The 24,895-nt window shown below is 44.1% G+C and overlaps 1 protein-coding gene across 2 annotated transcripts in view; it reads left to right on the top strand.

The window, feature by feature from the left end:
- The first annotated feature begins 6,267 nt into the window (after positions 1 to 6,267).
- The window catches only part of TBC1D8 (TBC1 domain family member 8), a 136,668-nt gene continuing 118,040 nt past the window's right edge, over positions 6,268 to 24,895 (top strand). For both annotated transcript variants that reach the window (XM_012477649.3, XM_012477648.3), the window contains exon 1: positions 6,268 to 6,526. In XM_012477649.3, the coding sequence (XP_012333072.1) occupies positions 6,400 to 6,526 (127 nt within the window). In that variant the 5' untranslated portion in view covers positions 6,268 to 6,399. The remainder of the gene's footprint in view (positions 6,527 to 24,895) is intronic.

Genomic DNA, 24,895 nt, shown 5'->3' with positions numbered 1-24,895 from the left:
TTTTTTTGAATCCCAGGAATTTCTCATGGTGCTAGTCTGTTGAACATAGTTAATGACTGTTTCTTGACTTTGCAAATCCCTTGAAACTTGTTAGCTTATTCCTGGGCTTCTTGTGACTGATTCTGAGCGTGCTTTGTGCCCATTGGATAGAAGGCACCGTGGCAGAAGGTGTGAACACACACAGAAGGCTCCTTCACTGCATGTTACCTTACAACCCAGCTGTCAGCAATGGAACAGAACCTACAGCCAGGGTCAATGATCTGCTCTTCACAGCATTCATGTTATAAGAGAAAATACAAAATCATGATTTAGACAAGTAATCAAGCTAGAAATGTGAGCCAAAAGTCAATGAGGAAAATGTGATAGCATTTTTCAAAAGGAAGTCAATAATATCCAAAGCATGTCTTTTAAAAATTATTTTAAAGATTAAAAAATTAAATCAATGAAAAACCAAAACCAACTACATTTAGTAGCTATCCGGACACTAACGGAAGCTTGTAGGTAACATAAGTGACAATTCCATTAAGAACTAAAGAGTATTAACTATGGGCCAGGTGTGGTGGCTCACATCTGCAATCCCAACACTTTAGAAGGTCAAGGCAGGCAATCATTTAAGCCCAAGAGTTTGAGACCAGCCTGGCCAATATGGTGAAACCCCATCTCTACTAAAAGTACGAAAATTAGCCAGGCGTGGTGGTACATGCTGTGGTCCCAGCTACTTGAGAGGCTGAGGTGGGAGAATTACTTGAACCTGGAATGCAGAAGTTGTAGTGAGCTGAGATTGTGCCACTGCACTCCAGCCTGGGCGACAGAGCAACAGAGTCTCCAAAAAAAAAAAAAAAAAGTATACATTGGGTCCAACATTTTCAGAATATTTAGTTTTTCTTCCCCATTTCTCTCCTTTTCCTTCTTCCTCCTCTGCATGTATGAAGGGAAGGGCAAGGGGCTGGTGATGCTGTCTGGAGGGGCTGACATAGACAGGCTGGGCTGCTATGGCAGGAACATAGGAGCCAGGTCCTGGATCTAGGAAAAGAGGGCCCAGCCCAGCACCACCCCTCACCCCCAAGTGGAAGTAATCATCACATGGATAGACTTTGTATATGCAGTTTCCTTCCCCTGCACAAAAAGGGATGTTTGGCATTTTTCACCTCACCAATGATCAGTTGGGCCAGTCACCTGCCAGCTGAGTTCATGTTTACTACAAGCAAGTGATAGTGAAGTGTTGAATGAGTTGAGTGCTTTCATCTCTGAATGCTTGCCATCCCACAGCAGGACATGCAGTGTGCTTGTCTTCCTATGACCTTTCTCAGACTGCCAGTCAGCACATGAGGGAAACCACAGAAGGGAGATGTCACTGCAGTTTGGGTGCTCTCAGAGGAGAGAGGTATCCTAGAGGTTGGGTCTACTTCTCAAGGGTCTGCCAAGGTCTGAGGGACTAGCATCTTTTCTTGGGGCTAGGGAGTGTTTAGTGGGGTATTTGTATCCTGGATAGAAGAGCAAAAGTATCATTGAAGATCTTTTCTCTAATCTCTCTTTTTTTTTTTTTTCGGTAGAGATGGGGTCTCACTATGTTGCTCTGGCTGGTCCCAAACTCCTGGCCTCAAGTGATCTTCCTGCCTCTGCCTCCCAAAGTGCTGGGGTAACAGGTGTGAGCCACTGTCTCTGGCTTCTCCTTTTTCCATCTTTCAACACAACAAAATATTTTCAGCACCCTACTAATCATATTCCCTTTATTCTAACTGCTAAAGTATAATTTCCAAAAGTTAAAAGCATGATTCTCATTGTAAATATAAAATGAACATGGATCAAAGATTTTATTCAACTCATTAATGAGGGAATCAGTAAGATGTTAAGATTAGTTCAAAGGAGAATTCGAAGAACAGATACATAGGTATAGACATGGATGTTAGTCAGGAATGCTGAGTGAATTTGCTAGTGGATGCAAAATTAATATTCTATAGGATATCTTTATGGACCAAAGTTTATTTGCATTTCTTTGGACAAGAGTCATGTGCATTACGATCTGTTTTCGACAACTTATCTTTTAAAGTATTCAGCATTTTCTGTACATTCATAGTATATTAAGAAACATCGGCTAGACACAGTGACTCATGCCTGTAATCCCAGAACTTTGGAAGGCTGAGGTGGGTGGATCACCTGAGGTCAGGAGTTCAAGACCAGCCTGGCCAACATGGCGAAACCCTGTCTCTACTAAAAATACAAAAAAATTAACCAGGCATGGTGGTGGGCGCCTGTAATCCCAGCTACTCAGGAGGCTGAGGCATGAGAATCGCTTGAACCTGGGAGGGAGAGGTTGTAGTGAGCTGAGATCATGCTATTGAACTCCAGGCTGGGTGACAGAGCAAGACTCTATCTCAATTGAAGAAAAAAAGAAACATCACCACATTTTCTAAAACATTTTAATCACTCCAATATTTTTCTTTATTCCAGTCAGGGTCTTGCTCTGTCACCAGGCTGGAATGCAATGGTGCCATTATATCTCTCTGTGGCCTTGACCTCCTAGGCGCAAATGATCCTTCCACCTCAGTCTTTGAGCAATTGGGACCAGAGGCATATGTGCACCACCACACATGGCTAACTTTTAAATTTTTTGTAGAGATGGTGTCTCACTGTGTTACTGAGGCTAGTCTCGAACTCCTGGCCTCAAGCAATCCTCCTGTCTCTGCCTTCCAAAGTGCTGGGATTATAGGTGTGAGCCACCATGCCTGGCCTAACCTGATAGATCATCCCCTTTAGTCTAACACTTTAGGATCAATTCCCATACACAGTTCTCAGCTTCTTTGCAATATATCTTGGCAAGATTTTCCAGCTTTAGTGGTATATAATCTATTTCCATCCTCCCCTTCTCTGGCTGACCTTGGATTTCTCCTTCTGGGCTCTGCAGAGAGTTTATTCTTGTTATGGTCTTAGAGTCAATGAGGTGCACCAGGGGTAAGTTTGGAGGAAAACACGCATCCAGGTGGGAGGCAAAGACCCCAGTGAAGTCTTGAAAGGTCTTAGTGTAAGTGAAGGCTAATTTCCTTGCACAGGGGAGGTGGGGCTGCTCCTGTACACAAGGGAGCCTTGGGATTTGGGAATTCAGCTTTGTCTGTGTCTGTCCAAATGTTCCTATCACAAGCCTACTGTCCTATTCATTCCAAATCAGTGTCCTAATCTTAGCAAATGAACTTGCTGAGGTTGAGCACTTAACCTTTGCCACAGTTCTGTCATTCGAATGATTATATTTAGGATCCGAAGATGAACCTTTTCTGTCCTGTGCCTATCGTAGATAAGTAGTTCTTTGAATTTCAGCATATCTGTACCTTGAAATGAGAATTTAATACTTCATGCTTATCTTTTCCATTGTTTAAAAACTCTCCAGGGCAGTCAGAAACATCCATTTCACTCTACAATCATAATTATCACTGTTGCCATAGCAATCAAGTGCAACAGCAGCAAAAGCCCCCAAAGCCTCGTGGTCCATCTGCCCCTCACACTACTCCCAGCGCTAACTGGAGTAATCCTGCTGCCTCTGTATGCTACGGGTTACGAGCATCCCTTTTGTTCCCTATGCACACACGAATCTGTGGGTAACCCAGCCAGAATCCCACAGTTGAAAACCTGTTTCCTGGGGTCACTCTGCTATCAGCCAGGGTCTTGGTAGGAAATGCAGTCCATTTCCGAAAGATTTAAGAGACTTGCTGCTGAACAGCTGTGGGCAGAATTACAGAAGCAACTGGATTAATTTGCTAGGATGGCTGTAACAAAGTATGAGACGCTAGGTAGCTTAAACAACAGAAATTTATTGTCTCCCAGTTCTGGGAGCTAGACATCTGAGATCAAGGTTGTTGGCAGGGAAGGATCTGTTCTAGGCCCCTCTCCCAGCTTCTGGCAGTTTCTTGGCTTGTAGCAGCACAACTCCAGTCTTCCCGTGGTGTTCTCCCTGTGGATTTGTCTTTCCAAATTTCCTCTTTTTATAAGGACACCAGTCATTATGGATTAGAGGCCTCCCTAATAACCTGATCTGAACTAATTATACCTGTAATCATCCTTTTTCCAAATAAGGTCACATTCTGAGATGCTGGGGGCTAGGATCTCAACATATGAATTTGGGGAGACACAAGTCAACTTGTAACACCATCAAGGGTGATGAGCATGTGGAGATGAGCGACAGCAGGAAGTGGTTAGGGCTCTGCTGGATTTTCTCCACCTGCCCCTCCAGATCTCCTCTCAATCCTTCTTCATCTTGTTGTGTGCCTGGGAGGCTGACCGCCACAGATTGCAGCCTGAGCTTGTAAGTGGGGAGAGAGGTAATAGGAACACAGTACCTCATAGTACCCTCCCATGGCTTCCCAACAACTTTCATATCCCTCTCCATGCTTCTGTCGTATTTAATATTTGGCAGATCAGAGCTGAATAATGTTTAAAACATGGGTTAGGATATGTCAACAGTTTCAGGAGTTTTTGTACATTTAATAATAATGGCGGATGTTCACTGAGTACTTACTTTGTTTTCTAAGTACTTAACTACAGTATGCTCTTGATAGTTCCTACAAAGGAGGCACTATGATTATCCTAATTTTATAGTTGAGTAAACTGAGGCTTATTTGTATCTTGCCCAAGGTCAAGACCACACAGCTTACTAGCAGCAGTTGCAGGATTGGATTCGGGCTATCAGCCACCAGAGGCTGCTCTAAACCACAGGGTCATCTGTGCTGATCCATTTACCAGACATGACCTCCCCTGCTTAACCTCCTGTCAAACCCATATTCATTTTCAAGTTCTGGCCTAGCAACAGCTGTTTTGTTCCTTCCCCCAAGAACTGACCACTGGTCTGCGCATTGCTCTCTGCTCACTGCCCCCTGCGTGGGCTCCTGTTAGGAAGCCCACTGCACTTTTCTGCCTCATTTTCCTACCTGTGAGTTCTTCAGGGCAGACAGGTCTCCTAGTTCATCTCTGGGATTCTGGGCCTGGCAGTGGGCTTGCGCAGGAGGTGCTAGTGAATGTCTCTGGAAGGAATGTTTTCTTACCGTCCCTGAATGTTCTATGTGCCCTGGTGCACCCTAATGGTCCCGATTACCACTGACTTCCTTCCTCTGTTTCATTCAGAGGCTGTTAGTGGCTGCCAGTCCTGGACCATGCTCTCCTGGCCTCTGGGTGGGCGTTCCTGTCCTCCACCCACAGGGTTCTTGTCTGCCAGGTCCGGTCAGGGTTTCTGAGCTGCTCCCTTCTGGGGGCGCTTCCCTTACTTCCCAGGCGTCCTAGGGGGTCGGGGTGATGATGTGTGTGTGTGGGGGGGCGGTGTGGGAGGTGGGATTGACTTTACTTGCAGTTTTCAGTTCTGTCCTAGTTATCAGTCACGTTTTTGTCAGGGATTCCTTTGTCAAAACCCCAGGGATGTTTTGATGGGGTTGTTCTTTTCTTCTTTTGCTTGGTAGGGTGTTGAATGTAACTGCTTCCCTGTGGAGATCGTTGGAGGTCCCCTAGCCTGCTCCAGGCCAGCCACCGTGCGTCTGCTTCCACAACATCCTTGAGGAACTACGCATTTAAAACCTGACCTCTTCACATCGCCTACTCCATATTTTCCAGCTTTTCAATTTCTCTCAGAACAAAGGTTTTATTTCTGGCCAGGGCACCAACAGCCGTGGCCCTAATATCGGTACCTCCTGGCCCCTCGAGGGACGTCCAGAGCTGAATCTAGTCTGATGCTTTCTTTAGGATCCCAAAACATCGCTGACGCCTCTACAGCGCCGTCGGATCCCCGGGGAGAGCATCCAAAATGTGCACCAAGTATTAAAAACGTTGGAACATAATTGTTTTTAATTCTTATGCTATTTTTTTGTTATTTATAATTGCTGTTGCTGCTATTTTAAACCCAGCAAACTTAGGTTTTCTGGCGTGTATTTGGCCCCCCGCCCCCCACGAGAGATGCCCTCGGTGGGGCAACCTGCAGCTGTGAGAGGAGGGCTTTTGCCCGGTCCCTCCTACACGTCTCAGGTCGAGGTCGGGGACCCGGGCTCTCCGGAGTTCCCCCTGGGAGCGCGGCGGGGCGGGAGGGAGGGAGCCTGGCGCAGGATTGGACTTCCTCCCTTCACTCCGGAACTGTGCGCCGGAGCTGCTGGGACGCGGAAACCCGGGAGGCGCCGCGGGAGCCGCGGGGTGGGGGCGGGCACGGGGCGGGGCCGGGGGCGGGCACGGGGCGGGGCCACGTGTGGGCTGTGCTGGGTGCGCGGGGCGAGCTGCGCCCGCTGTGCTCCGCGGGCTTCCAGAGCTCTGGGCGCTGGCCGGGCTGCGGTCCCCGCGCGCCCTCGCCGCCTCCTCTGAGGCGGGCTTGGCCCACAGCGGCCGGCGGTCGGGGAGATGTGAGCCGGGGTCGGCGGGCGCGACCGGACCGTCGCGATGTGGCTCAAGCCCGAGGAGGTGCTGCTGAAGAACGCGCTGAAGCTCTGGGTGACCCAGAAGAGCAGCTGCTACTTCATCCTGCAGCGGCGCCGCGGGCACGGCGAGGGGGGCGGCCGCCTCACCGGTAAGCGGCGCGCCGGGGCGAGCGCGGTGGTCGGGCCCGGGGCCTCGCTCCCCGTCGGGCCCGCGGCCCCCGGTCCTGGGCTGCGTCGCCAGTGGCGATTTCTTGGGAGACGCGGGGCCCAGACGGCCCTGCTGCGGGCTTGTTTTCCTTTTTTCTGCGTTTCTCCCGAGGGCTCCCGTCGAGGTGGTGGCAGAGGGGCTCCCGGGCTAGTGCATTTTCCCGGGCGAGGCAGGTGTCTTCGCCGCCTCTCCCGGTGAGCTGGAGGTCTGACTCGGCTCTGGAATCGATGGAGAAACGCCGGCTGGAGGGTGGCCGGAGGGGGCGGGGCCGCCCTGGAGCGGCGCGGCTGCTCTGCAGGGCCAGGTGACAGCGGGGTGGCCTGGCCGGCCCGGACTCGGCCATCTGGAGGTGCCCGAGGCTCCAGGTGGTGTCGCGGTTGGGGGCGCGTGGCTGTGCGCGCGGGGCGCAGCTCGGGAGGCCGCGGCGAGCGGGGACCGTCTCTGAGCCCAGAGGGGAAACCGAGGTTGGGCGAATCCCAAGATCGTGATCTTAGTAAAAAAAATTGAACAAGTCAGTTTTTTCCTCTCTTTCAGTGTCTTACTGGGAATGGTAGGAAAAAAAAACCAAAGGCTTGTGAAGTTGATGAAAAAACAGCATTTTTTTTTTTTTCCTAAAAGTTATGATCCAAAGCTCTTTGAAATTGACGCCAGCTTGCAGTAGCTGGGACACCTGTTTAAACAGGTCAGTGAAGGAACAGTTAGACTTTTTCATTTATATCTAGGGGACCTGTATGATTTTTAAAATTTTGGAATCTGAATAAAAGGAACCTTAGATCTCCTGTCTCATTCCTGTTCTACTGAGGAGAAGACGGAGGCCAGAGAGGTCAAAGGACCTACGTTAGGTCCCCTGGTGAGTTATTGGCGGCTCTTTGTGCTCTCAGACCATCTAGGGAAGGCTCCTCTGAGGTTGAGTCTGGTAGGAGATGTACCAACACGCCTGGAAACCACAGAACCAAGTGCAAAGGGAATGCCCTTTGCTAGACTTTAGCTTCTGAGAAAGCTGGTGATTGGGTTTGTTAGGGGAGGGCAGACTTACACTGAGACCCAGTGAGTGGGTGGGAGTTGGCAGGATGCTTCATGGCGGGAGCCGTGGGCAGCTCAGGGTTCCCCATGGAGTGGGCAGAGGGTAGTTAGGATTATGGATGGAGGCGGATAGGTAGGGTGCTTTGGTAACCAGTGGTCCTGGTGAGTGGCAGGGACAACTTGGACAACTTGGGCAGCGTGTGGGCCTGCTCCAGAAGCTGTTTTGAGCTTTGTGGGAGGGATTTGTACAGGAGGCAGGGGCCACAGTGGCCTTGTTGGGCCCCGGGACACACTGTGGTGCTTAGCGCCCAGGCTCTCAGGAAATGGAGGTGGGTGGTGTCCTGGGAAAGGCATTGAAGGCGAAAAGGCAGAAGAGGAATTTGTCTCTCTCCCTCTCTTTGAGGGCAGTGTATCTTTATTTATAGTACATTTAACAGGGTTCCTGGTCTATAAATGTTTCATTTAGTAGAGAGTGAGGACAAGGCCTTAAGATTTGTGAAGTGAGAAACATAAGGACAGTTTGTCCCGTAAACACTCATTCATTCACTTCGTTCCCTGCACATATGTGGGATGCTCTGCACTGCTCTGGAAAGAGTTCTGAGAGCAGGAGGTGAGGGCCAGCTACCTTCAGCTGATTCACCATCTAATGGGTGAGATGGGTCCAGACACAGAGGGCAGAGTTGGCTATAGGATGCCTGGTCTGGCTTCAGGCCTGCGTCCTGTCCAGAGGGTTTCTGACTCTGTTGTCCAAAGTCTCTCTGTGATGAACTCAGTGAATTCCCTCCCTGTTCCATTCCAAAGTCACGCAGGTTCCATGTTGTTATTATACCTGTGGCTTTGGCATTCCTTAGTATTTACTTTGGTTTGGACTTAGTGTGAATGTGCAGACATTTCTTATGCTTAAAGGCAACAAGATCAACCATAAAGGGGGAAAAGTCTACAGAAAGACAGAGGACACTTGATGTATTTCTTGAAGACCCTGTTGATTGTGAAAGGATGACATCTGCAGCCAGACATTTTACCTTTGAGCATTGAGCTGGGAAGCCAGTGGTGATGAAGCAGTGTAGACCTACCACGTATACTGTGGGGGGCTGGTCTTCATGGGGCCACTTCGGATTGTTGTAAAGTCAAGACCCATGGGACACAGGGCAGCTCTGGTGGTGGTGGTTTTGGAAAATGTGGAATTCTAATGTGGGAGGTTTTTAGCAATTTAAGACTTGGAAACCTAGATTGAGTTTATTAAACTAATAGGGGCTTCAGTGATACATTCTGGTGGGTCGTAGACTTTCGTTTGGAGGGAAGCAAGCAGTGGTGGCCTAAGAGGGATTGGAAGTAAAATGCAAGACAGCAGTAATCAAAAAACGTCTCTTTTCCTTTATCGTGATGCTGAATTTGTGTTAGACAGTAGGAGTTTAGACAGAGGAGGTCCGGTGGTTGAAGTAATCTGAATTGCCTAACTTCAGAAATATTATCTGCTTTTGTTTCCTTGAAGATTATAATTGGCCCTCCTGCTTACATACATGCATATACACACACACATTCTCTCTCTCTTCACATCTCTAGGTTTGTTTTTCTCCATAGTTCCTTTTCACTTTCTCATATACAAGATACCTATTTATTTTCTTCATTGCTAAATCATCTGTTCTATGAGGGCAGGTATTTACCTATGATAGTGCCCAGCACATATGCTCAGGAAACATTTGTAGAATGAATGAATGGGTGACTATATACATGAATGACAGATCCCACTTTTTTCTTAAAAGCTGGATGGTAGGAGAGGCCCAGTGTTTTGGACTGATTGCCTGAAACAGGAACATCTCCTGTCTCTTCTTGGCTTCCTGTTTACCTGGCAGTCTGACTGTTATGGAAAGCTGGAGGGGTATGGGTGGGAAACACAGTTGTTTCCTCCAGTGTTTTTTCGTATCTCTCTCTTTTGAGGGGGCAGGATCATCACATCAACTTCTCTGGTGGCGAGAAAGGGCAGGCACAGATGTGGCTGCTATTGCTACCTCCTGGGCTCTGAGCACTGTTAGGGAGGTACCCATCTTTTCCTCAGGTTAGAGCATAGATGTTTCCAAACTTCTGCTTGCAGAAGTGATTTTGCTACTCTGGAAAGGAAGTAAAGTTATACAGTGTTCACTTTGATACAGTCTCCAGCCTCTTGTAACAAGTTCAGCCAGCTCTGGGAGAACAAAGAGCAGGTGACGTTAGCGTGTGGGGGAGAGAGACTGTGCAGAGAAAGAACACACAACATTGCTGCCCCCTCTCCCAGGGTTTCTGAAGCACTTCAAGTGAGTGGGATAATAAGGAACTTAAATAGCTCAAGAGCAAAAAACCTAATAACAGGATTGAAAAATGGGCAAAAGACCTTAATAGAGGTTTTTCAGAAGAAGACATACAAATGGCCAACAGGTACATGAAACATGCCCAGCATCACTAATCATCAGGGAAAGGCACATCAAAACCACGAGGAAATACTGCACTCCAGTTAGAATGGCTATTGCTTATTTATTTAATTAATGTTTTTCTTAGAATGGCTGTTATTAAAAAGACAAGGGAAAAACAAGTGGTGATGAGGATATGGAGAAAAGGGAACACCTGCACACTTGGTAGGATTGTAAATTAATACAACCATTGTAGAGAACAGTATGAAGGTTCTTCAGAAAACTAAAAATGTAACTGCTGCATGATCCCGCAATCCGCTGCTGGGTATATATTCAAAGGAAATGAAATCAGTATGTTGAAGAGATGTCTGCATTCCTGTATTTATTGGAGCACTATTTACAATAGCCAAGATATGGAATTGTCCCAAGTGTCCAACAAGAGATAAATAAAGAAAATGTGATATATAATGTGATATATATACCTATATATATGTGTGTACAACAGAATACTATTTATGTATACAAAAGAATGAAATCCTATAATTTGTAACAACATGATCTCGAACTCCTGACCTCAAGCAAGCCTCCCTCCTCAGCCTCGGCCTTCAAAAGCACTGGGATTACAGGTGTGAGCCATTGTGCCTGGCACATCTGCAACATCATAGATGAACCTGGAGGAGGACATCATGTTAAGTGAAATAAACCAGGCACAGAAAGACAAACTGCATGATCCCACTTATATGTGTAATCTTAAAAAAAAAGTTGATATTATAAAAGCAGAGAGTAGAACAGTGGTAACCAGACTGGGAGAAGATGGATGGGGAGAGGTTGGTCAACAGGTACAAAGTTACAGTTAGATAGGAGAAGTAAGTTCTGCAGTTTTCTTGCACAGTAGGGTATCTGTGGTTAATAGCAAGGTACTGTATATTAGAAAATGGCTATGAGAGGCTTTTGAATGTTCTCACCACAAGGAAATGATAACTGCATGAGGTGATGGATATCCTAACTACCTGAATTGGATAATTACATGACATATATGAGTATTGAAACATCAAATTGTACCCCATAAATATGTACAATTACAGTGTGACAATTAAAAAATAGTGAGTGGGATAAACATTACTCTTAAAGACCAAATACCACCTAACTGTGCCCTCTAAAGGATTTTATTTTTCAGTGTTTTATTGCGTGTATTCCTGTATAATCTTGCAATTCTTTTCCAAAATTGACTGACAATTTAAAAATTGTAATTTGAAAAAATTTTGATGTTTTCTGCTTTGCAACATGGTTACCATAAGCCCCTATTCCTGTCATTGCATTTGTAGTAGTGATGGGCTGATTCCTTAAACAGTTAGGGTCAAGGAAGTGTGGCATAGTGAAAAATAGTGTAAAATACAAGCAATGGAGTTAAGGTAAGTCTGTTGGTTAGGAATCTGGACCGAGAGGCCTTGAGTTAGTTTATCCAGTTTCTTTGAACCTTGGTTATAACTCAGCCTTAAGAGAAGAACAATAATGAAACTTACTTTGGAGGGTTAGAAACTGTTTTCCAGCAGCTGAACCATTTTTCATTCCCACCAGCAATGTACAATGTTTATGATTAAAATAAGGCTTAGAATTTAAATAAACAATATACATCAAGAGCTTAATTGTGCTTGGCACCTAGTAGGTTTGAAAGAAGAAAAGCAAAGTACAATTTAAAAAACTGAATAATGAAGGCTTCTGAGAATAAAGGTGTAAAGACATTTGCATTGTAGTGAAGGACATAAGAAACATTCACATATCTGTTAGTGCAGTATTTCATGTGTGTAATTAAAAGATGAAATATTAAGTAACAGCTTGGGCTAAGTATTGTTCAAGAGAAAGTTGTTTTTATGGGATTTGGGCACACAGCTACTCTGACCACATTAAATCGTAGTAAGTAAAGGGAGCTTCACCTTGTTTCAAATGTTGAGTGTGAGTGCTCATGCTGTGCCTTCAGTGAATCACCTACTGCCTTTGGAAGAGTGTCCTAAAGACTGGGGGAGGCAAAAATGACAGGCTAAGGATTCATGTGGGGTTACAAGGCTTCTCAGGACTCTGTCGGAGGTTGGAAACTGATGAAGCCCAGCATGGATGTTGCATTTCTTGGCTAGTCTGTCTGAAGTTGGCCGGAGTCCTGCTCATATTGCTGAATTTGTTGGTGAATTTTGTCTCCTCCAGCAGTGAAAGTCTTTGACTCAACAGGGCAGCCTGTTGCATTGTACAGAAGTCCCAGATGTTGGCTCTAGAGTCTTACATGCTTTGGTCTTTTTTCTTAAAAGCACAATAGAGAAGAAACCACAAATAAAGGAAGTAGTTTGATTTTAGGAGTATAAATCTGAAAAATTAAAGAAGTTAAATAACATATCTTTAGGGGCTGATAAGCTATTAATAAAAGCCTTGAGATTTCCAAGAGTTGCATTTAATGAGTGCATAGTAAGGGCAATGTATTTGTAATTAGATAATCAAACAAGGCATGGACTGTGTCACTCCAGGAAATAATATAAGGTACAAATTGTGCAGGTGGTGGGGTACTGGAGGGTGGCTTTTTCTGCCTAATTGGAACTCCTTAGGAAGAGCTGAAAATTATTGAGAGGCTGGAAGCTTGTAAAGAATTCATTTACTAGCAGTGAAAGCAGAAAGATTTTATGATCTTGACTCCACATTCTAGGTAGCATTGGATAAGGGAGGAATTTATTTAAAATGAAAGTAAATCTGTTAATTTTTTCAGCATGAATTTTTACCCCCTATTTAAAAAACTTACATCAATTGTATTAAAAAGCAGCCGTGAGCATATTTTAATTTCTGGGGGTTGCAGGAGCTGCCCCTGCACCACCTCTCGGGTTGCTTCTCTTCCACCTTCTGCTCTTAAGCACAGACCCTACAGCATGTTGGCCCTTTTCTCTCCCAGGACCCTCATGTCTGTCTCCTCCCCAGCCCCCAAGCATCTGGCTAATTCTTGTGAACCTTTGGGGCTCAGCCTGAGCTCCATTTTCTGGAGATGTACCTGACCCTTCCCCTACTCCCACCACCGTAGTCATGAAGAGGGTCCTTGAGGCTTTATCTGTTTAGGGTGAACCATATCTTGAGCTCCAGGAGGGAGGTCACAGGTCTGTTCCCCTCTCTGCTGTGTCTTTAGTGCTGATGGTTCTTGTCATCAGAGCACTCTTGATAAATATTTGTTGAATACATGGGTGTAGACATCAAGTAGTGCAATCTTGAGTAGATCAAATACAAATTTCATATAGATGTCATGTAGGAGATACCAAATTATACATATCAAGTAAAATTGATAGATGTGAGCCTATGCAGTTGAGAAGTGTTTTGTATGTATCATCCTGGAAATGGAATAAATGTAGAGTGCAGGAATAAATAATAGAGTGTTGTTCTTAACTGGCTCACACCAGCGCTGTGTGGTATAAGGTCTAGCAGTAGTTTGCAGCTCAATCAGCCCAGCTGTTAGGACTACCTGTTGATGCTGGGCCAGGTGGGCCAGGTGGCTCTTGCCTGTAATCCTAATGCTTTGGGAGCCAAGGTGGGCAGATTGCTTGAGCACAGGAGTTTAAGACCAGCCTGGACACCATGGCTCTACAAAAAAAAATCTGTCTCTACACCTGCACACCAGTGTGGACGTGGCTGTGTCTTCAGGCCACGCCCACGGGGGTTTAAAGCAACCTTGCAGATCACTCCTTTCCCAGCCTGGATAAAAACTGAAGCCAGGAATCTGAAGGAATGCTGGTTTCCTCAGTTTCATTCTGAGGAATAGGGAAGGCTCCTCTAAAGACAAAAAAGATGGGACTGGGTTTCTGGGCAGATCTGCAAGACTGGCTTTAAAAGCACAAAGAGGGAAATAACAAAAGGGCTGGACTACTATAAAAGTTACAAATACATAGTTAGATCAATAGATTTCTATAGTTAGGTTTTTGTCAGGTAATTTATTAACTGTTACAGAAACACAACTAAGAATATCAAGTATTTCTCTGGCTCTTGACGAAAAAAAATCAGTTGACTTAACCCTTTGCTGTCAAAAGAGTTGGCATTTCCTGTTCTGGGTGCTACTGCCAAACATTCTGGTACTTAGAGTTGGAATGCACAACTTCACCGACTTCTCGATGCAGCCGCGTGTGTATTCCAATTGGCCGTTACCTTAAGCACTGAGCCACCCGGGTTTAGTTCAGCCATTTCAAGAAGTATGTTTAACATTGGTAGTTCTGCTTTATTAAAATGCAGCAGAGGTACTCTTCTGTCCCTTCCGTTTATAGTTCTCTGAGAGAGTTCTATTTTTTGTTTTGCGTTTTCTTTTGCATTTTATATCCTGTATTTATCCCTGAATATGTTTTGTACTTTTTTTTTTTAAGAAAAGGAATTTTGTGTATATATAGATACTTGCATGATATACTATAGTCAATGTTCAGTTCCTCGAAAGATCTTGCTGCTGTCAGGTGTTATGCACTCCATCCATCATACTTGTATGAAGCACATTTCATACGTAAATAAACATGGAACATTTGGCCCTTGTGCTTCAAAAAAAAAAAAAATGCTGTCTCAAAAAAAAAAAATTAGCTGAGCATGGTGGCATGTGCCTGTAGTCCCAGCTACTTAGGAGGCTGAGGTGGGAGAATCACTTGAGCCCTGAAGGTTGAGGCTGCAGTGAGCTGCACTCCGGCCTGGACATCGGAGTGAGACCCTGCCTCAAAGGAAAAAAAAAAAAAAAGAACTACCTATTGGTAACCTTTATGTAAATGATTTCATACCAGACTTATTTCTATAGTGTATCACTAGCCAATAATCACAGATGTATGAATTTGGGTCATTCATATTCTTTAACATTTGATGAGTCATTCTACTGGATTTTATTATTTTTCTGCTTCCTGCTTTTTATTAAAAAAAAAAAAAGGAAAGGAAAGAAAACAACAAAGTAAACAGTACCCTAATAAGATCTCCTTTTGAAAAAGTACTGTATTTTGGGGTTTTTTAGTTACGGACTTTTCTGCATGCATAAGTGTATTTAAGGTAAGTTGTAGGTAATGGGGCAAACACTATATATCTACTACCTGTAACTAAAAAATAAGAGTATATCCTATGGCTGAGATACTCCTTCTGTGTTTTCCTGATTACATTTCCCTTCCTTCCTTGTGGGCACCACTACCCTGAATTATGTGTTAACACTGACTTGCTTTTCTTTATAGTTTTAACACATTTATATGTATTCCTAATCAATACATGGTTTAGTTTTTTTTGTGTTTTTGTAACTATTACCAAATATACTTTACTTTTATTCATAGTTTATGTATTTTTCTGTCACTTGATCACTCTGCCCCCGGCATTATGTTTTTCTTGCATTGAACCATGGGAGCCGCCATAATTCATTCATTTTCATTGTTGGGTAGTAATCCATTGAGTGAATATATTATTATTTGTTCATTCTCCTGTCCGTGGATATTTGGTTCTAGTTGTTTTGGTAAATAAAGCTGCTGTGAGCATTTTTCTGTAGTGTTCACACAGGTATACATTTCGCTAGAGAATATATCTATGAGTGACATTGTTGGGTGTATCCATTGGGATGAGTTAGGTTATGCTACGTAACAAACACCCCGACACATGAACTTATTTCTCCCACATGCTGTATATTTAATGTGGGCTAGCAGGGGTCTCTTCTGAGGAGAACTGGGACGTTTATCAACAGCCCTAGTACTGAGTCATAGCGATGTGCATTTTTGACCTTTGTAGATAATTCCGAATTGTTTCCAAGGAAAGCATGATGGTGCATGGCTGTAATCCCATCTAGTTGGGAGGTCGAGGCAGGTGGATTGCTTGAACCCGGGAGTTAACGTCCAGCCTGGGTAACATAGTGAGACCACTGTCTCTAAGAAAAAACTCCCCACAGTGGTACATCCTTGCTAATGCTTGATATTGTCAGAGATGTTACTTTTTGCCAAACTGGTACGTAGTATCTTAAAACCACTGAGATGCTATTTCTCATTATTACTAATAAAGATGAGAATATTTTTATATGTTTAGTAAGTATTTGTTTTTCCTTCTGAGAAACATTTGTGTCATTTGCTCATTTTTTCTATTGGGTTATCTGTCTTTTTCTTACTTTAGTTTTTTTTATGACCCGTATGTATGCACCCTTGTATGGTTTTTCTGTATTCTTTTTCAACTGTATGTATTTTTTAAAAGTCAGGCCTTTTATTTTCATTGTAGGTTTTTTGAGGAACTTACATTCTTAATTTTCATGCAGTCAGATGTATCAGTCTTCTCTCTTTTGTTTTAATTAATTAATTTACCTAGACCTTTTCTGGCAAGATCTTTTTCCTTCAGAGTTTGTTCTTTTTGTTACTTGTTTAAAAAGAGATACTTGGAGGGGGATCTCGAAGATGACAGTGAAGGGAAATCCTGAGATGTCAGTGAGAACCTCTCTCTTTCCCTCCCCCGATCTAGCATTCAGTCTAGTTTGGAGCCTGACAAGAGGCTGCAGGACAACTTTAGGAGAGGAGAAAGTGATAGACTGTGCAGTGTGTTTGCTCTTATTGAATGAAGATGTGTATTTCAGGGGGAGAATTTGTGGATGGATTATCCATAGATGGAAAGCTGAGTAAGCCAGAAATTCTGGGACAGTTGTTAATTTCAGGGAAAATTTAAAAGTTGTGCAGGGTGGGAAAAATATTGTAGTTTTACTGCAAAACTCAGCTCTTGCTAATGTTTTTGTAGTTATAATAATGTAAATACTGACTTGTGATCTGACTGAAATTATTGCATAACTGGGGTGTGAGTGTTGGGTGATAGTGGTAGTCAATGAAAGGGAGCTAAAGCCTCCATTTCTGAAAGTTGACAGCTAATGCTACACTAAATATTTAAGACGTAAGCTAGGCGCTGTGACTCATGCCTGTAATCCTAGCACTTTGGGAGGCTAAGGCAGGCAGATTACCTGAGGTCAGAGGTTTGAGACCAGCCTGGCCAACGTGATAAAACCTTGTCTCTACTAAAAATACAAGAATTAGCCAGGGTGGTGGCGTGTGCCTGTAATTCCAGCTACTGGGGAGGCTGAGGCAGGAGAATCGCTTGAACTTGGGAGGTGGAGGTTGCAGAGAGGCAAGATTGCACCACTGCACTCCAGCCTGGGGAAAAGAGTGAAACTCCTTCTCAAAAAAAAAAAAAAAAATTCAAGAAGTAGTCAAATGAATGTATTATTTGGAGTTGCAAAGGTGGATACAAAAAGAATCCACTAAGTGTTGGAAGAGGTTGCCTTTGGGGAATTGGGAAGTGGGAGCAGCAAGGGATAAGGGGACTGTTTGTGTTTTTCTTGAGCCTTGCAGAATCATATGCTAATTGACATGCACCTGTAACATTGATATAACGCAGACAGAATCTAAACTCAGGGAGAGCTTGGAATTTTTTCTAGTTGGCAACTCTGTTTGGGTAGTGGAAGTCAAGAAAGTATTGAAGCCATGTTCCCTCATTGCCCAGGGACCGTGATTTTCCCCGGACACCTGTGTGTCAGCTATTTGTCCTCTCGGTGTGCTATATTTAGCCTTCAAAATGTCTAGCATGCGTGGGGTGTGTCATTTCACAGAAACTTAGAACTATTTTCAGAAATGCATCTAATTTAGTCATGTACTTTTATTTGAAATCAAAGATATCTGTTCTGGATTTTATTCCCTCTCTCAATAGAGGAAATAGGTTTAGAGTTGTAAGCTGATGATCTTTGTCTTCTTTCTCAACTTTAAAGAAGGTTTCTGTGACCATAACCCACTCTTTGTAGGGTCTCGGTTTATTAACCTGCAAAACAATAGCAACAATTGCAGAAAAAATAATAAAACAGCTTTTGCTAAGCGGGAGGTTTTATACTTCATGTTTTCTAGATATATTGGTTAAATCAATTAAATTACTTAAAGATAAAGCAGCAGAAAGAATCTCAAAGAGCATTTCATTCACCAGTGCCGGGCCCTGTGCCATCACACAGCTTAGGAGAGGTGGAGTTCGTAGTCGTGGTGGTGTGGTGATGTTAAGCCATGAAACACTGAGTTGTCAGTGGTGGTGAGTGCCAGGGGATGTGAGAGAGAATAACAAGGAAACAAATTTGGGTTGGAACATCAGGGAGCCTGTCTCTGAGGACCTGTGATCTCCACTGAGGCCTGCAGGGTGGTAGCTGGTGAGAAGTTGGGAAAAGAGCTGTCTGAGCAGAGGAAATGGCATGTGCAAAGGTCCTGAGGCCTCTGAAAGTCATTTTGCACAAATTAAGTCTGAGATCCCTAGCAGTTGTCTAGAAAGGCCTGGAGAGGAGGAAAGGGCAGAGGGGACCAAGGCATGGGCAAGGGGCAGGGGGACCTCAGCGGTGTATTTTCCCTGAAGCCAGGAGGTGGAAGTGTATGTGAGAAGGAAGGAGGGATCCCCTCTGTAGTGCAGTACGGAAAAGGCTAGGAAGACCCCAGCAATCTCAGCCACAGCAACTTTAATGCAGGGAGATGTGGCGTGGGAGCGGGCTGGAGACTGGAGAATGGCGAGGAAGTAGGGATGGTGGGTGAAGGCAGCTGTCTCAAGGTGGGATGTGGTGGTATTTTTTTTTTTTTGGTTACGTATTTATTATTTGTTAGTGTTTGTCAATGAATGGAATCTCTTAAATTCTGGACCTACAGGTATTGTAGATTTGGGGCAGAGCTGCTGGGTCTTGAGACGGTTTGGGGAAAGATTTGAATAGGTTGAGGGAGCAGATAAGGCATCTAGGTGAGGGAACCTCGGGAGCCAGTTCCTGAGGAGTGTTGTTTTAGAAATGAGGTTAGTACTCACTACTGAAAAAAAAAATGTGTGGAAGAAAGTATTTCTCATTTGGGCTCTGCTACTTGCTCCTGGCACAGAGCTCCTAATCCTTTGGAATTTCCTGGGTGCTGGGAGCATCTTTTGTTCTAATGAGGTTACTCTTGGTGGACTCCTGGGTGGAGACTGGTCACCAGAAAGAACATATTTGGAGTTGGGGATTATAGTTCCACCTCCATCCTCTAGGAGAGGGCAGGGGCTGGAGATTAGTTAATGATAGTCATGCTCAGGTGATGAAGCCTCCTTCAGAATCCCTGGACTCTGGGGTTCGGGGAGCTCCAAGGCTGCTGAACACATGGAGGGTAGCCCACCCAGAGAGGGTAGGGAAGTGTCCCATCCCCTCCCATACACCTCACCCTGTGTACCTCTTCATCTGGGTGTCTTCTGTATCCTTTATCGTATTCTTTATCACATAATAAGCTGAGAATGTGTTTCCCTGAGTTCTGTGAGCTATCCCAGCAAATTACCAAACCCGAAGAGGAGTTTCTGGAAACCCTTGACTTGTAGCTGGTTGGTCAGACGTGCAGGTGACCATCTTGGGCTTGCAATTGGCATTTGGAGAGGGGCCAGTCTTGTGGGACCAAGCTTTTAACCTGCACTAATTTCAGGTAGTTAGTGTCAGAATTGAATGGAATTGTAGAACACCCAGTGATGTCTGGAGAGCTGGAGAATTGATTGGTATGGAAAAACCGCCATACACTCGGTGTCACAAATGTGAGTAGCAAAGGTTTTTTTTTCTTTTGCCAACCAAAGAATTAACTAATTTAAATGGAATCTGATGTGGTTTGGATCTGTGTCCCCACCAATTGTCAAGCCAAATTGTAATCCCCAGTGTTGGAAGTGGGGCCTAGTGGGAGGTGATTGGATCGTGAGGGCGGATTTCCCCTTTAGTGCTGTTCTTGTGATAGACTTCTCCTAAGGTCTGGTTGTTTAAAAGTGTGTAGCACCTTCCCCATCTCCCTCTTCCTCCTGCTTTGATCACGTGAAGATGCCTCTTCTCATGCCTTCTCCCATGAGTAAAAACCCTCTGACTCCTCTCCAGCCATGCTTTCTGTACAGCCTGTGGAAGTGTGAGCCAATTAAACCTCTTTATAAATTATCCAGGCTTGGGTTATTTCTTTATAGCAGTAAAAGAACTCATACAGAACCCAAGGCTGTTGGCTTAGTGCTAGACGGTGATATTTTCACCTGGCAAAAGGAGTTCTTTGAGGAGACTGTGGCAGCTTAAAACTGTAATGTTACTTTTTGGCATTTCATGTCACATGGAGCCTGCATGTGGGGTGCCCTTTTACTGTTTTGTCTTGGGTAGATGGTGGTAGGAATCTGATGTGGCTTCACTCAGTATGTTTCTCAGCTTCATAGATGTATATAATATTTTGTTAGAAATAATGCTGTCAGGATTCAGAAAAATCTGTTTCCAGAAGAACAATACAGATTAAAAGTCATTTCTGTGAATTACAGAAATTTCTGTGTATTAGGCTGACCAGGAAGTTGGGCTATTCTGAATTATTGGATCCATTTTACAGGGTTTTAGAACAATTTGTGGCCCATTGGTTGGGATGTCGGGAAGTTTTAATAAAGACATGTAGTGGCGTTCTCAAAATGGGATTTGCCTAGTGATGAATGGTTTGGAAGCAGCTTTTGGGCTTTCTCACTTGAAAAACAGTGTTTGCATGACAGAAACACTTTAAAAAGCCATAAACAGCATTGCACAGCCTCAGGTGGAGATGTAGGTATTTTACCCACCACCGAAGCATAGAGAGCTTAAGTGGGTTCTGAGTATCTGTTATGTTGCTCTTTTGTTGTTATAATTAAAAATAAATGTGAAACATAAGCAAGGCATTAAGATTGCTTTCAGAATACATAGCTCGTGATCGTCCATTGTCAAGGATTCAGCCATGGCAAGGGTTTGGCTGGAGTGAAGGGTCAGACTAGATTTTGGTAAAACCAGTGTCCCAAAACTCTGTAGGTAGGTACAAGTGTGCACACTTGTGTGTTTTTATTTTAACCTGTAGCTTCCCTCAGGTTTTTGAGGTAAAGGAAGGCTTTGATGCTCACTTAGGTTCCAAATTGAACTCTGTTTAATCCCAGTATAATGTAGCTGCCTGTTAATGTGGGGATTCGGTTTTCTCTCCGTCCTTGGGAACACCAGAGGCTGGGTAATTTCTAAAGAAAATAAGTTTATTTGGCTTGCAGGTCTGCAGGCTGTACAATAATCATGGCCTGGCATCTGCTTCTGGTGAGGCCTCAGAAAGCTTCCACTCATGATGGAAGGTGAAAAGGAGCCCCTGTGTACAGAAATCACATTGTGAGGGAGCGGGGAAGTGCCAGGCTCTTTTTAACAATCAGTTCTCATAGGAACTACTAGAGTGAAAACTCACTCAACACCAAGACAGCACCAAGCCATTCATGAGGGATCCACCCCCATGGCCCAGACACCTCCCACCAGGCTCCACCTTCAACACTGGAGATCAGATTTCAACAGAAGCCCAGGACAGTGGCTCATGCAGTAATCCCAGCACTTTGGGAGGCAGAAGACTGCCAGATCACTTGAGTCCAGGAATTGGAGACCAGTCTAGGCAACATGGTGAAACCCTGTCTCTACAAAAAAATAGAAAAATTAGCCAGGCCTGGTGGTGCCCGCCTGTAGTCCCAGCTACTTTGGAAGCTGAGGTGAGAGGACCACTTGAGCCCTGAAGGCAGAAGTTGCAATGAACCAAGCCAATGTGGCAGTGAGACCCTTCTCAAAAAAAACCAAAAACCAAGAAACCAAATTTCAACATGAGACCTGTATGAGACAAACATCCAGGCAAAATCAGGTTCCAAAATCAATGTGAAGAACAAACGTTGCTTGAGGTAAAAATGACTGCAGAAATCAGTAAGCCACTCCGCTGCAGAAATCAGCGAGCCACCCGTCTTTTTGCAATCTGCGGATGTTATCAGGAGAGCCTGGGAAGTGACGACCCCTAGATAGCGAGGGAATTCCAGCCTTTCCATGAACTCAGGCCAGGGCCTGTGCTCCCTGACGGCGGGCAGTTTGTGTGAATTGTTGTTTTCCACTCTGTGTTTGGCCAGTGCATGTTGCTAAATGTGATGAATTCACGTGACCTGTTTGGGGTACCACCAACTGCACCTCCACTTAGAGCACCTGAGGTGGCTTCACAGCCAGGTGAGGCCAGGAGTGATTGTGCCTACATTTGGTATATTACATGGAGAATTGCTGTTAGGTGAGGTTGGTGGTGTTTTTATTTTTATTTTTACTTTTTTTATTTTGTTTTTTTAGTTGAGCTACAATTCTGTTTTCTGCTATTCAGATGGCTTATAACAAAAAGGTCTGTTATAAGCAGATGTTGTTTCATCTTTCTGCCTTTTTCTTGGCTTCATTTAGCCAAATAAAACATTTAGATGAGAGGAGAAAAGGGGTTAGAGAACCTCTTGTAGAACTGGAAGGTTCTCTTTGACAGGATGTGCATCTCACTGTAAAAACGGCTTTTTCTGTTTGGTTTTAACTTCATGTGCAACCTGGAAAGCCAGATTTCAACATTCTGCTTTAATACCAAAAGTTAAGTTATGCTGTGGATTGAATGTATCCGCCTGCCCCACATATTACCATGTTGAAGCTCCGATCTCCAGTGTGATTGTATTTGAACATAGTGCTGCAGGGAGGTAACTAAGGTTAACTGAAGCCATAAGGGCAGGGCCCTGATCCCATAGGGCTCGTGCCTTTATAAGAAGAGAGACAGTCACCAGAGACCTTACCCTCTCTGCCATTTGAGGACATTATGAGAAGATGACTGTCTGCAAGCCAAGGAGAGAACCCTCACTAGATATCAAGTTTGCTAGCCCCTTTATTTTAGACTTCCAGCCTCCAGAGCCATGAGAAAATAAATTTCTGCAGTTTAAGCCACTCAGTCTGTGGTATTTTGTTATAGCAGCCTAAGCTAAGACAAGTCAGAATCATATAATGTAATGTAAATTTGTTTACTTTCTTTGAATTAAAATTTATAAAGACTTTAACTTAGGCAAAGTCAGAGATCTGATTAGTATTGATGGTGCCTGAAATTATACTAAGATCTGATTAGTATTGATGGTGCCTGAAATTATACTAAGACCAGACAGAGGCCCCAGAGGTTAGCATCCATTTATACCAGAATGATAATTAGAAAGTCTGTGTGTGTGTGTGTGTGTGTGTGTGTGTGTGTGTGTGTGTATGTGTGTGTGTGAGAGAGAGAGAGAGAGAGAAGAGAGAGAGGTAGTGCTATGGTATGGATATTTATGCCCCCCTCCAAATTCATTTGTTGAGATTCTAACCCTGATATGGTTTGGCTCTGTGTCCCCACACAAATCTCATCTCAAATTGTAATCCCCACATGTTGAGGGAGGGAGGTGATTGGATCATGGGTGTGGTTTTCCTCCATGCTGTTCTCATGATAGGAGTTCCCGCAAGATCTGATGGTTTTATAATTGTTTGATAGCTCCTCTTTCACACTCTCTGTCTGTCCTGCTGTCTTGTGAAGAACGTGCCTGCTTCCCCTTAGCCTTCCACCATGGTTGTACGTTTCCTGCGGCTTCCCCAGCCATGCAGAACTGTGAGTCAGTTAAACCTCTTTCCTTTATTAATTGCCCAGTTTCAGGCAAGTTCTATATATTAATAGCAGAGTGAAAACAGACTAATACAAATCCCTAAGGTGATAGTACTGGAGGTAGATTCCTTGGAGGTGGTTAGGTTATGAGGGTGGAGCCTTCCTGACTGATTAGTGCCCTTAGAAAGAGACCCCAGAGAGCTCCTTATCCCTTCCCACCTTGTGAAGACACAGTGTGAAGCCACCATCTGTGAATCCCCCTCACCAGACACCAACTCTGCTGGTGCCTTGATCTTGGACTTACCAGCTTCCAGAACTGTGGGACGTAAATTTATGTTATTTATAAGCTATCCAGACAGTGGAGATTTTGTTATAGCATCCCAAGTAGACCAAGACGGGGAGAGAGGGAAGAGGGAAAGAGGGGAGAGAGGAAGAGGGGGAGGGAGTGAATATCTCAGAGAAAGACTTGAATGGTGAATGGACTCACACAAAAAGAGATCATGGTCCCAGAAGCATTTGGCAGTGCTTGTTCTAATATGCTATATGTTTAATATTTCTATATGGATTCCTGAAAAGGTTTACTTAGAATCAGAATTGTCTAAGTTAGACAATTTTCTTATTACTTACATATTCAGAGAGGTGCATATTTTAAGTAAAAGCAAACTGTTAACAATTTATAAAAACATCTATAAATTTGAATAAGATAATAGTATTCAGATACAAGAAAATTTTTATTACAAACTAAAAACAGACATAGTGGTTCATCTCTGTAATCCCAGCACTTTCGGAGGCTGAGGCAGGCAGATCACTTGGGCCCAGGAGTTCAAGACCAGCCTGGGAAATATAGGGAGACCTGCTTCTACAAAAAATTGAAGAACAAACAAAAAATAGCTGGGTGTGGTGGCATATGCCCGTAGTCCTAGTTACTTGGGAGGCAAAGGTTGAAGGATCTCCTGAGCCCAAGAGGTTGAGGCTGCAGTGAGCTGTGTTTATACCATTGCAACAGAGTGAGACCCTATCTCAAATAAAACAATTTGATCAAAATTGTCAAACTGAAACAGGGAGGGGATGGGGACTTAATATCTTCAAAAATGTCAAAGTCATAAAAGAGAAAGATAGGCTGTGTGTGGAAAAGTTCTTTATTAAAGGAGACTAAAGAGGGATGGTAACTCAATGTAATAGCAACCACAGAATACATGCTGTACTGGAGGGAGCAGGCACTATAAAAGACATCATGGAGTCACCCCACAGCATTGGCATATGAAGGGTAGATGCAAGTCTACACGTGTAACATCCACTGGAGTTGATGACTGCTCTTTTGTGTAGGACAGTGTCCCCATTCATAGGAACAGGCTTCTCCTAAAATGATTTAGAATGTGTGTGTGTGTGTGTGTGTGTGTGTGTGTGTCTGTGTGTGTGATTATATCATATATCGTATCATTATATTGAGAGGAAGAAAAATAGCAATGATATAGCGAATGCGGT

The sequence above is a fragment of the Aotus nancymaae genome, unplaced genomic scaffold, assembly GCF_030222135.1.
Source record: "Aotus nancymaae isolate 86718 unplaced genomic scaffold, 86718_ANA_hifiasm-v0.15.2.pri h1tg000131l, whole genome shotgun sequence".
In the NCBI taxonomy this organism is placed as follows: domain Eukaryota; kingdom Metazoa; phylum Chordata; class Mammalia; order Primates; family Aotidae; genus Aotus; species Aotus nancymaae.
The sequence above is the reverse complement of the archived record's forward strand: the minus strand, read 5'-3'. Positions and strand labels throughout refer to the sequence as shown.